Source organism: Mustela nivalis (genome assembly GCF_964662115.1).
Source record: "Mustela nivalis genome assembly, chromosome: 4".
In the NCBI taxonomy this organism is placed as follows: Eukaryota; Metazoa; Chordata; class Mammalia; order Carnivora; family Mustelidae; genus Mustela; species Mustela nivalis.
The window spans coordinates 56,008,404-56,020,730 of record NC_139023.1 but is presented as its reverse complement, the minus strand read 5'-3'; the positions used below and the strand labels follow the sequence as shown (position 1 = coordinate 56,020,730).

The window sequence follows — 12,327 nt, the reverse complement described above, 5'->3', positions numbered from 1 at the left end:
ATTTCATCCCTAGAAGAATATGCTTTTCGTGGTTAGGTCAGAACTGAAGATTTGGGCTAAAGAGGTGGAATGTTTTCTACGGAGAGATTGATCTAAGTCAGCATATTTGTCTGGTGTCTCCTTTGTTTAAAATACTTTAAATGTCCCATTGGCCCTTGCTCTGTGGCCAGCTCCTCCCCTTGGATTTTCAAGGCCTGGTGTCGTTTTCTGAGCTCTCCCAACTTCCTGCCTTTATTCATGCTGGTCCCACTGCCCAGCCACCCTTCCGGCACCCACCTGTTTAATCCTCACCATCCGTGAAGATCTGGCCTGGCTCCTCTGTCCTCCATGTAGAGTGTACATCCCAGTCAAGATGTCAAAGCACTACTGTGCTGGGCTCTTGGACTTCACTATCTCATTCTAGGCATTACCCATCATTAATTGTAGTGGTTGAAAGCAGGGGCTCCCATCATTTCATTTTACCTGTATGACCATCGGCTGGGCACCTAACCTCAGGGGCCCTGAAGTATGTACCAGGAGAGGTGGTGGTGGTGACTTGAAGACTAACTGAGCTCTGTGCCTCACAACAGAGAGAGGGCTCAGTGGGTATCAGCTGTTGTTCGTCATTTAACCCACAGCGCTGAATCTGGCCACACCAATGCCCTTCTTCTCCGACCTCCTTCTATACTTAGTTTTTAGCACGATGGATGCTTTCTCAGCCTTTGTTCTCTAGTCTTTCCCTGGAAAAGGTTGGATTGAGAAGAGAGGCAAACACTGGTGGGCTGCTCCAGGCTCTCTGGATGCTCCAAATGAATTTTTCTTTTCTTCCGTTTTAATATTTAATTCTGCAAAGAAGCATTTGCCCTTTTGTCTTCTTTGACCCTAAGCTTGCAGGATTTCAGGTGAAAGTGTTAACACTCCATAATGTTATAATCTGATACTCCGCGTCCAACTACTTACAAAAGGAGTGGTGGCTGTCAGAGACCAATAGGGAAGAGTTGAGAGCTGGCGTCCGAGCAGGGCCCCAGGGGCTCTCCGAGCAGCGCCTCTCCAGCCTCACTGAGTGTGGGTCGTCTGGGGATGGTTCGGCTGCTGGTGGGCTGAGATTCTGCAGGTCCCACCATCTCTCAGGCAGTGCTCATTATGGCGGTGCAAGGCCCCCCTCTTTGAATAGCAAGTATTTAAAGAATCGCCATCAAGTTATCAAGTAAGAATCTTATTTTGAGAATCGTATTCAGTGAGGGTCACAGTGCATGAGATTGGCTGTTTCTAGTGCAATTCACTGGTCAATCCCAAAGGGCAGGTTCTAACCAGTGGTTCCCTGCCTGCTTGCTCTTGACAAGGCCTGGGGATGGCTGAACAATTCCGTTTGGGCTTAACGATATTCACTGCCTCTTCTATCGTAGCACTTTTGGACGCGTGGAAGTCTTTAATTTGCGTCCAGAGAAGGTTCATCAACTACAGGCCTGGGTGATGCATGACGTTGGAGGTGTTCACAGGTATATGTTCCCACTTTGTGTGTAAGTATTCTCAGGGTCATTTTTCGGATTGGTCCGTAGGAAGCTGCAATCACAGCAACGCATCGAGAACAGAGTGACTGAGGAAATTACTGGGGCCTCCCTGGACATTCAGCCCATCCCCAAAACCTCTCAGTTTCATATCCACAATAGCTATCTATGCAGTTCACACCTTCAGCTCCCCTGCTGCCCTGTGAGCTCTTAAAAGCAACTTCTGCTCCGTTTCATCCCAAGCTCTGGCCCAGAGCTTGCTATCTAGAAGAATCCAAGAACGGGAAGTGTTTGCAAGAAACTTATCACTTAACTCTTTTTTCTTTCTTTCTTTCTTTACCAGTGACTCCTGTTCCAGTTCCTCCATAAATAATCTGAAACGGATTCTAAAGGAAAGGAGTATTGCATTTTCTTGCCAGAATAATTACAGGTAATTGACTTCTTAAAAAAGCAATGGCTGTCTTGCCGACTGTAGGTATTTTCCTCTCATTGACCTCCTCTGAGCCAGGAGAGCTGTGGAAACCCCTCTTGGGCCTTGTTGGTGATCCGGGATGGTGACCTATGGTGTGCATTCCTTCTCCCCCGCCCACCCTACGAGCTGTTTCCAGCCAGGGTCCTTATGTTGACCACCTTTCTCCCATCTTCCTCTTTTTTCTTCTCCACCTGTCCCTGATCATTGATTTGCCTCTGAAGCGGACCCAGCCTTTGAGAACGTATTTTCTGGTTTCCCACATGAGACGCCTGACCTAGGGCTTGCAAACCTGTTGGCTTTCAGGGGAGTGGAAGCATGTTTTGTCCAATGCAAAGGATTTTTAAAATCCTTGTGACACAGCGGTGTTTTGCATGTGTGGTTTCTTTAGTTGGATCTCAGTGTAGATCCCTAACACCTGATAAGTTGCTACATGGATGTCTACCAAACTTTATCTTTTATAAATTAGACAACGTAAGTAAGATCTAATTTCTTTTTTTTTTGCCAGTAGTACACATTCATTGGGAAAAGTTTAAAATTACAGATGATATATATTTTCAAAGTCATCTGCAACTCTGTTATCCAACTGGGACCCTCACTCACTTTTAAGTAGTTGTAGCAGGGACTCCTTGCTAGAAGCATCTTTGGAGATTTGCCCATAAGTAATGGCTTAGAAGAAGGATATGGACAGAAAAAATTTTCTCAAAGAACACAGAGCCTGGAATTCAAGAATCCTTTTCCTGTCTCTTTCTGTTACCACCTTCTCCCACCAACCCTATTGGAAAGGCAGAAGGACAGAATCCAGGACCATTCACTGAGGGCTTTTGTCTCAAAATGACCTGAATTCCCCCTCCGTCAGCTGGCTCCTCTCTGGAAACTGCCAGAAATAACACAAGCTTTCCACCGCAGTTAGATGGGAAAACAAGCCGAACAAAGGAGCAAGAACAACTAGAAAGGAAGCATTGCAGACTGCAGACATCTGACCAGTCTGAGTTATTCAAAGATACCTCGTGTTGGGAAAAGAGAACACTAAACACCTAGGAGAAGACTGGGGAATGTGCATGGGTCTTATCCTCAACACCCCCCCCCCCTTTTCTTTCTCGTTTTAATCATTCTTTCTTTCATTAATGGCCGTCAGTCAGCCTCATTCATGCTGACCACAGGTTCCAGATGAGCTCACTTCTTCTCTTCCTCGGAAGACTGTGAAAACATACCTTCCATCTGGACTCGAACAGTGGTCCATGTTGAAGGAAGTGATTTGTAAGACAATGACACCTGTCATTCTGAGCCTCAGCTCATGTAACCTTAAATTTGGGGATCATACTTGAAATCACTAGGCCTTTTCCCCAACCATGAGGTTGTAATATATTCAACACGATTCTTTAAATTACCAGCTTTTCAGGGCCCCTTGTAGTATTTTAAGAGTTCTGTGGCTTTGTAAGAAAGCTGCTTGTCCCCACAGGAGCCTAAAGTGAATGTCAGGGATATCGATGTAGAATAAAGGTGAAATCACTCCATGCCAACACACTTTCCAATTGAGCAAACTTTTGTCCCACTGTTTTGGTGTGATTGTTTAATAGGCAAACAGAAGTGTAAATACATTTATATAGGTTAGACTTCCTGCTGATTCTGAGATTAACCTCTTAGAAATCCCCACCTGGAGACAAATGCTATTAACATTTGGCTGTATATCCTTCAAGTCCTTTTCCTTTTTCCCATACACATGCTCATACTCCCAATGAAATATATACAGAATTCACATGTGTTCTAACCAGTGGAATGAACAGAGAGTAACATCCCTCTTTTCCATGACCTTAAAAATGTAGCATTTTTTTTCTCATTAGTGCCCCCTTGTGACATATTTATTAAAAACCTAAATGGTGCACTACCTCTATGATACTTCGAAATACACTCCCTCTCTCTCTGTCAGTGTGTTATCCAACATACCCAAAGTGTGTCCATTTTATTGTAGCATTGGATGTTAATATTTACATATCTGTGGAGAGAGATCATCTTAACCGCATAACTGCTGTTAATAATTGCTTTCCCCTGGAAAGTATTCATGTGGGGGATCCCAGGCTACCATATTGGTGTGGATGGAGTGAGTCCACATTTAGAACCATTGTGCCCAGCTGGTCGTGATAGTTGGCTAGAAATGAGCCCGAGATAGCCCATTCCAGAAGCCCAGGGGTGCAGAGAGCTGCTTCTAAGGATTTCTCTCTTTCTTGACTCAATATAGCAAAACCAGATTCAGCTACAATTTAATGAACCACATTCCTTACTATCCATTCTTTTCTACAGACCAGCCCCTCTCATTGGACCCTGTGGCTTTCTTATCTCATTTTTACTCAGCAGGGTAGATTCTTATCTAGGATTTGTTCTGTGCAAAGGACTTCAGGTCTTCCTGATGGTGGCCACCAGCCTCCCCCCCAGAGAGTCTCCACCCTCTCTCTGCCCTGGACCCTGAGGCTCAACCCTCTCTCAGGAACCTTCTGAAGAGAAGAGAACAAATCACCAACAGAAAATACAGAGGTCCCTTCTCTCAGGTTGCTGCCTCTGCGTGTCTTGATCACCAGCTGACATTCATAGCACGTATTTGTGACATGTTTGACTCCACACATTATCATCAAACATCCCTTCTCACCATTTATTTCAATGGCTTTTTTTTTTTTAAAGATTTTATTTATATATTTGAGAGAGAGCTGGGTAAGGAGCAGAGGGAGAAGCAGACTTGAGTAGGGTGAGGGGCAGAGAGACAAGAGGGAGAAGCAGACTCTCCACTGAGCAGGAAGCCCACTGATACTGGGACTCTGGGATCATGACCTGAGCTGAAGGCAGATGCTTAACCTACGGAGCCACCCAGGTGCCCCTATTTCTGTGGCTGTACAAGTGAAATGAAACCAAACCGGCCATACTTTAAGTTGTTCATTCCTGGAGTTGACCTTCCTCTGTGTTGTCACTGCAGGAAAAGAAGCTGAGTGCCCCATGTTGCTAATGAAAGAGCTACTTGCGTTGGGCAGTTGAACCATAGATGTATTGTACTGCCAACTGATCTCTCTCTTTCTCTTTTTTTCTTTCTTGTCACAGGCCCATCAGGCTTCTCCAGTGTGTGAAAAATCCCGAGCCTTCATCTTGCAGATTTTATGTATGAGCCAATCAGCATGGTCGTTTCGGATCTTTGAGCCTTACATACCCATCGCATGTGTGACTCAGGAGACACGCTGTTGGGAAGCTGAGGACTTGGGGGGGATCTTCTGCCATAATGCCAACACTAGAGTTGGAAGCCTGTCCCCCAAAGTTTTAAAATGACATGTTGTTGCCATAGTTTTTATTTTGATTTCCTAATAATCAAAAAAATTATGGTATAAAATTAGAATGAAAATTTTATATTAAGTTATTTCATTTTAATTTTCATAGGTGCTTTTATGTGGTTTATATGTTAGTAGCATCCTTTCTCTTGTAAATGACTATACCAAACCTCTCTTACTGGTGCAGATAATTAAGGGATGGTAAATGCTCATGAATGACCTTGTCTCAGGGTCTATTTTTGTACCCTTTCTACAAATAAAGTATAAATGCTATAGTTATGGGTCATGCTGGAAGAAGAATTCTGTAGGATATAAGCTACCCACCTGCTTTATCTCCCATTCTTCCAACAGCTCTGTGAGGTTGGTACTGTTATCTCCCATTTGTTAGATGAGAAATGGAGGTTCAGAGAGGTTATATAATTTGCCTAAAGTCATATATTTAGTTCAAGGTAGAGGCTGGATTTCAACTCAGCTCTGTCTAACTCCAGAGTATATATGCTCTCTTTCTAGGCCTATAATACCAGCTGACATGCTTTATGTTCCCTTCTAATAAATGCATGTTGGATTAAATTGAATATAATAGAATATCATAGAATCTGAACTGGGCAGCTTTTCTGGATAGCTTCAAAAACAGATACACTTTTTTTCCTCTTCATTTTCTTCCTCTTCTTCATGCTCAATGTCTTACATATATCATAGGCCATTAAAATACATATTTGTTCCCGATACTGGCCATTTTTCTCCTTTTTTTCTTGATTAGTCTTGCTTGGGGATTTATCACTTTTATTACTCTTTCAAAGAACTAACCTTTGTTTTCTCTTTCTATTTAATTAGTTTGCACTCTTCTCTTTATTTTTGGGGATATAAAAATTCCTTTTAATTTCCTTGAGTTTCTTTAATCAGCTGCTTAAGATGGAAGCTTAGATCATTGATTTTTGAGCACACTTTCTTTCTTTTTTTTTAATATATCACTTAGTACTCTCAATTTTCCTCTCAGTTCTGCTTTAGCTACAGATCTTAAATTTGGTGTGTCTTTTTTTATTACCATTCAGTTAGAAATATTTTCTAATTGTGATTTAGAAATGTGTTGCCTGGAGCAACCCCCTCAGGTCCCCTCCCTCCTTGGGAGCTTCCTACTATCATCATTTTTTTTTTTTTTAAAGATTTTATTTATTTATTTGTCAGAGAGAGAGCGAGCAAGAGCGAGCACAGGCAGACAGAGTGGAAGGCAGAGTCAGAGGGAGAAGCAGGCTCCCTGCGGAGCAAGGAGCCCGATGTGGGACTCGATCCCAGGACGCTGGGATCATGACCTGAGCCGAAGGCAGCTGCTTAACCAACTGAGCCACCCAGGCGTCCCCCTACTATCATCATTTTGCTATCACTCAATAAACCTTGCTTTGCTACGGAAAGAAAAGAGAAATGTGTTGCCTAATTTTCAAACATCTGGAGATTTTCTAGATTTTTTTTCTAAATGTAGATTTGTTGAAGAGTAAACTAACTTGAGGATCTTTCAGGGAATCCATTATGCTGTTTGTTGAAAACAGCATAAATTTGGGAGTCAGCTGTTTCTGGGTTCATATTTTGGCACTGCTCTGTAATCTTGAATGAAATAGTTAATCTCTTTGAACTTTGATTTCCTTGCCATTCAAATAAGGATTATCATTTACTCCCCCGAAGGTGTGGTGGGACTAAAACAATGAACAATGAACAGTATACCTTTGTGCCTTGTAGGTAAGCAAGCATTCCACCAAGGCACCAAGGTTGGACCCTTTCTGCTGGCCCTTGGGTGGCAGTCCAGTTTCCTCCCCCGCACCAAGATTTCATTTATTTATTTGACAGAGACAGAGAGCACAAGTAGAGGGAATGGCAGAGGGAGAAGGAGAAGCAGGCAGGCTCTGTCTTGAGCAGGGAGCCTGATGCAGGGCTTATTTCCTGGACCCTGGAATCATGACCTGGGCTGAAGGAAGATGCTTAACCATCTAAGCCACCTGGGCATCCCAACAATCCAGCTTCCTCCAGGAGCCATGGCAGCTGTAGCCAATGTGGCCAGTCCACAGATTTTTCACTGGCCCCCATGTGCACCTAGGCACATCCTCACAGGCTTTTCGTTTGGGCTGGACAGGAAAATGGATGCTCAGTACTAGTTCTGATTCAAATTCGGGATTGCCCCAGGGTTCAGTGAAATCCACTGAATGTCTTCAGTGATAAGTCCTTGCTGACCCCCTGGGTGACCTGGGTGTTTTCCTCTCAGGACACTTTCTGCCTTAGGGTTGGGCTTGCTTGCTGATTTCTGGATTTTCTAATATATCTTTCTTGTTGACCAGGATACCCCTTGAAAATACTCCAGGAAAATTTGGTTCTTTACACCCCCTTCCACAGATGAAACAGATAGAGTAGCACTCAGTTTGCAAGAGGCTTTCCCTAAGAAAACTCTTAAGAAGACTGATTTGAGTGTTCAAGTTAAAGCTGGTGGAGACTAAAAGGAGGCTGGTCCCAAGGTTTTCACACTGTGCACAGAGCAATCCCGCAAGCTCTGGGGGTATCAGGGGGCAGGGGCACTTTTTCCTTGTATGTCATCTCTGTATCTTCATCCCCATGATGTCCATCCCTGCCTGTCTCTCTGCAGCTTTGGGTATCTTTGAATGACCATGACCATGCAGCCATCTCTAGTCCTAAGGACTTTTCTGGCCTCATACATGAATACATCCTTCATATCCCTCTTCTTTTAAGTGACATCCTCACTGAATTACTGACCGCTCATAGCGTCATATTTTGCTCACCAACCTGCTGCTCCCTGTCTCCCCATTCCATTCATGCTTGCTCTAGAATATGCTCTTATCATCCCAACTTGTACCACCACTGTCATACGTAACCCGAAGGCTCTGACCCAGGACCCAAGTTCCCTCCTCCTCACTTCTGAAGGCTCACTGTTTTCCTTCTACAGTGTTTCTTGACCTTTCAATATTTGAGACACTCTTTTAAATACAGTTCTGAAATTTTAGCTTGAATACTTGAAAGAAGACGCACACCTAAACACACGTATATATATAAAACTCTTGCTGGAAACAAGCTCAGCCCGTGTCTGCACACTCCTTGATAACCAGCAGCAACAGTGTTTGATTTACTTCCTGGCATCTCATTTCTCCTTAAAACAATTTCCAAGACTGTCACTTGAGTTTCTCAGGTAAGATCCATACTACTTAGAAGGATGATTTTTTTTTTAAAGATTTTATTTATTTATTTGACAGAGAGAGATCACAAGCAGGCAGAGAGGCAGGCAGAGAGAGAGAGAGGAGGAAGCAGGCTCCCTGCCGAGCAGAGAGCCCGATGCGGGGCTTGATCCCAAGACCCTGGAATCATGACCTGAGCCGAAGGCAGCGGCTTAACCCACTGAGCCACCCAGGTGCCCAGAAGGATGATTTTTTTAAAGCCAAGGATAAATGTTACGCATGGGAAATTAAAATTATATGAAGTTTATAAAATGTTAAAGTCAACCTAAAGTATGCTCCAACTTTGAAAGGCATTATGTGAATGCAGTGCTAACCCAGGCATTTTCCCACAGGTTTGTTTGTTTGTTTGTTTGTTTAATAATAAAGCAGTTATTTTATTTATACTAGTAGGAGTTGTCATTTTTAACATACATCTTTTGAAACAACTTATCAGGAACTCAGTAGCTAGGTGTGCTGCCCTGAGAGGCAGCAGTTGACTGGCTTTCAGCTCACATGCACAAAACACAGAAGCCTTTGAACTGGTATCTGACAAGGCATTTATCCTCGAACTGGATATAAATTTCTAGCTGGAAATAAATTTCTAGACAATATCAGCAGCTTATAGGTTCTCCATGAGCGCAAGAAAACTGGAAGCTGCTTAGCCAAGAACAACACCCAGAATTACTGCATAGACTGGTCAGATAGAGGAGGAGTTCTTGCCCTGAGGACACTTCATTGTTGTTTTGTCAGTGCCAGTTCTGCTTTTGGGAATAGCAGTACAGTAGGCTCTCCACCCTTCTCTCTGTGAGGGGTATGTTCCAAGACCCCCAGTGGATGCCTGAGATTGTGGATAATACAGAGCCCTATGTCCATTATGTTTTTCCTACCCGTACCTATGGTACAGTTTATAAATTCAGGGCAGTAAGAGATTAACAGCAATACCTATGAATAAAATAGAATAATTGTAAATATACTGTAATGAAAGTTATGTGAATGTGGTCTCTCTCAAAGTACCTTATTATGTTGTACTCGCATCTGTCACAATGATGTGAGATGACAAAATGCCTGCGTAATAAGATGAAGTGAGCTCTATTATTGACCTTCTGACAATAGGTCAGGAAGAGGATCACTTGTTTCAGGACTGTGGTCAACCCAGTGACTTAAACCATGGATAAGGGGGTTCTGCTGTAACCAGAGGGTGCGATAGATGGCATATGGCGGACGACATGTCAAGTGCAGCACCTGCCTCCTTGGCTCACTAGACTCAGGTTCATGGCTGTGCAGATCCCTCTTTGGTATGGTGCGATTCATGTAAAATGCTTAGAACAGAGCTCAGTTTCTCTACCTATAAAGTGAGGGGATAATAGTGCCCATCTCTTTGGGTTGTTTTGAGCATTGAACAAGATGATAGGTGTACAACTCTCAGAATGGTGCTTAACATATAGTAAGAGCTCTATTAAGGTTAGTTTTTTTTTTTTTTTAGATTTTATTTATTTATTTGACAGACAGAGATCACAAATAGTCAGGGAAGCAGGCAGAGAGAGAGGGGGAAGCAGATTCCCTGCTGAGCAGAGAGCCTGACTTGGGGATCGATCCCAGAGCCCTGGGATCACAACCTGAGCCAAAGGCACAGGCACCCCTAGTTTTTTTTTTTTTTTTTAAAGGTTGGAACTGCTTTTATTCTGGAGGAAATTCCTTGACAACCCTACTTGGTTTAGAAGCTGAGACCCCAGGGGCAATGGAGAAGGGGGCAGGGATGGTCCTCTTTCCAACCAGCAGCGTTCTCCCATCCCAAGCTGGATGTTGAAGAACAATATCAACAAGAACCCTCTAACCTCCACACAACCCCAAGTCTAAGAATTTGACATTTGTAACTTTGATTTTTCAAGCTGACCAGGAGTTCACCAGGCTCCTCTGGTGTTGCCAACCCGACCTTTGCTTTCTGGTGATAATAAAGGCATTCAGCTCTTTTTGGTAGGTAAACCAGAAGGAAAAAGGTGCTGGAAGTAGATGCTGTCTCCTGTGTAATGAGCAAACAGAAAGAACACTGGAAAGGGTAAGACTGAGAAGAAATGGGATAGCCAACCCAAGACTTCACTTGGAATGGAATAAATCTCTCTTTGTGAATGACACAATAATCAGTCCAGTTTCCTCAGAGTTGCCTTCCAGGAATTTCCCTGAATGGGTAGAATAAGATCCACATTGGTTGTTTGGAGGGAGAAAAGCCCCTTTGCGAGCCACTAAGTCTCAGATTACTCTGTGTTGCCCAGTGTCCTGACTTTGTCTGGCTCATGACCATGGAAGTTGGAAACTTCTTCAGGCACTGCTTGGTTGGACTGGTGAGGGAGGAAAGAAGGAAGCTCCTTGTGGTGGTGTTAGGTGTCCCTTCTGCTGTCAGCTTTCTGGAACACGGGGATGAGTTATTGAGTCTGTGCTATCAGAATAGTAATTGTAAAGATGGGTTATTTTTCAGTGTCACCCATGGCCATTATTATGTCAAATGCTTCCACAATGAAAGTAACAAAGTAGACGTTTCTGTAATAACTTACTACAGAATCATGAAAGAATTATGGAACATTATTGCTGCAGAGCAGTGACTCTGTGCCTTCGCTTAATAAGTGAGGAAACAGTCCTTCTCCTGGGAGTCATGGTGGGTGGATGTTGAGTTGTAGGCAGTAACCTAGGAGTCAAGGTGGTTCTCCCTTGATGTCTCCCTTTCTCCTCACAAAGCCGAAGAATGGTGGAGATAATAGTGTCCATTATTTCCTCCTCTTCTTAAATAGTATTCTCCCACCCCCATTATTAACTGGGAACATGGTTTCTCGACCACAAAATACGTTGCCAGCTGGGTCTGGGTCTGCACTGGGATATAAATAGACATGATTAATATAATTGCCTGATCATCCTTTTTTTTTAAATTTTATTTATTTGACAGACAGAGATCACAAGTAGGCAGAGAGGCAGGCAGAGAGAGAGGAAGGGAAGCAGGCCCCCTGCCAAGCAGGAGAGCCCAATGTGGGACTCGATCCCAGGACCCTGAGATCATGACCTCAGCTGAAGGCAGTGGCTTAACCCACTGAGCCACCCAGGCGCCCATGTTTGATTATCTTAGAGACAAAGCCACTTGCCCCAGATATTCCATTTTACCTCCTTCCCTTTGCTGAAAGACACTGAAACTCCAGGAGCAGCCTTAGACATAGAGATGGAAGTCACAGGCGGAGGACAACAAATCCCTTTCCCCATCCCCGACCATGTTCACCATGAATCTCATGCCAGGTTGCAAAACTTGATCTGCTTTATCCTCAACCCTGGGCATGTCCTAGAAGTTCAGAAAGTGTTGGCTCCCCTCTCCCTGTATTTGCACCTGTTTGATTCTTGCTTCTGTGTCTCAGTTTTCCTCTTTCACACTTGGCTTTGCTGGCTGCTTCAGCTTCACTATTAAATAATCGATTTACTGTTTATTCATTCAGTCACCACTGTTAGCTGATCATTTCCTTCGTCCCAGATACCAGAGACGGAATATTGATAGAAACAGACAAGGGCTGTCTTCATGGAGCTTATAGCCTAGTCCCCATGGGTTCAAGGGGGAAGCTCTTGGTGGCAGCTTGGGTCTAGAGGTCATTACCCTGCTCTGCTTCACAGTTGCCCACTGTAACAGACGGGGAAACTGCTTTCTCAAGAGAGCTGAGGATGAGATGGTTAGCACTGTCGTCAGCAAAAAGCACATTGCTGGATGGCAGGAAGCAGAGGATGAAAGCTTCCCCCAAAGGGGGGATTGATTAGTTTTCCTTTAAAACGGTTTTCTTAGGGGTGCCTGGGTGACTCAGTTGGTTAAGTGTCCAACTCTTGATTTC

General features: G+C 43.8%; 1 protein-coding gene and 1 long non-coding RNA gene across 3 annotated transcripts in view; one reads left to right on the top strand and one right to left on the bottom strand.

The window, feature by feature from the left end:
• CD38 (CD38 molecule) overlaps window positions 1-5,539 on the top strand; it is a 47,552-nt gene extending 42,013 nt beyond the window's left edge. Inside the window, exons 6-8 of one of the 2 annotated variants that reach the window (XM_082728727.1) lie at window positions 1,386-1,478; window positions 1,831-1,917; window positions 5,044-5,539. In XM_082728727.1, coding sequence (XP_082584853.1) covers window positions 1,386-1,478; window positions 1,831-1,917; window positions 5,044-5,107 — 244 coding nt within the window. In that variant the 3' untranslated portion in view covers window positions 5,108-5,539. The remainder of the gene's footprint in view (window positions 1-1,385; window positions 1,479-1,830; window positions 1,918-5,043) is intronic. The other variant, XM_082728728.1, reaches the window with a different exon arrangement.
• On the bottom strand, window positions 2,446-9,371 carry LOC309863661. The gene is made up of 2 exons (XR_014311166.1): window positions 6,627-9,371; window positions 2,446-6,400 (listed from the first exon to the last, which is right to left on the bottom strand). It is a non-coding gene; the product is annotated as an uncharacterized lncRNA (long non-coding RNA).
• Between the last annotated feature and the right edge of the window lie 2,956 nt (window positions 9,372-12,327).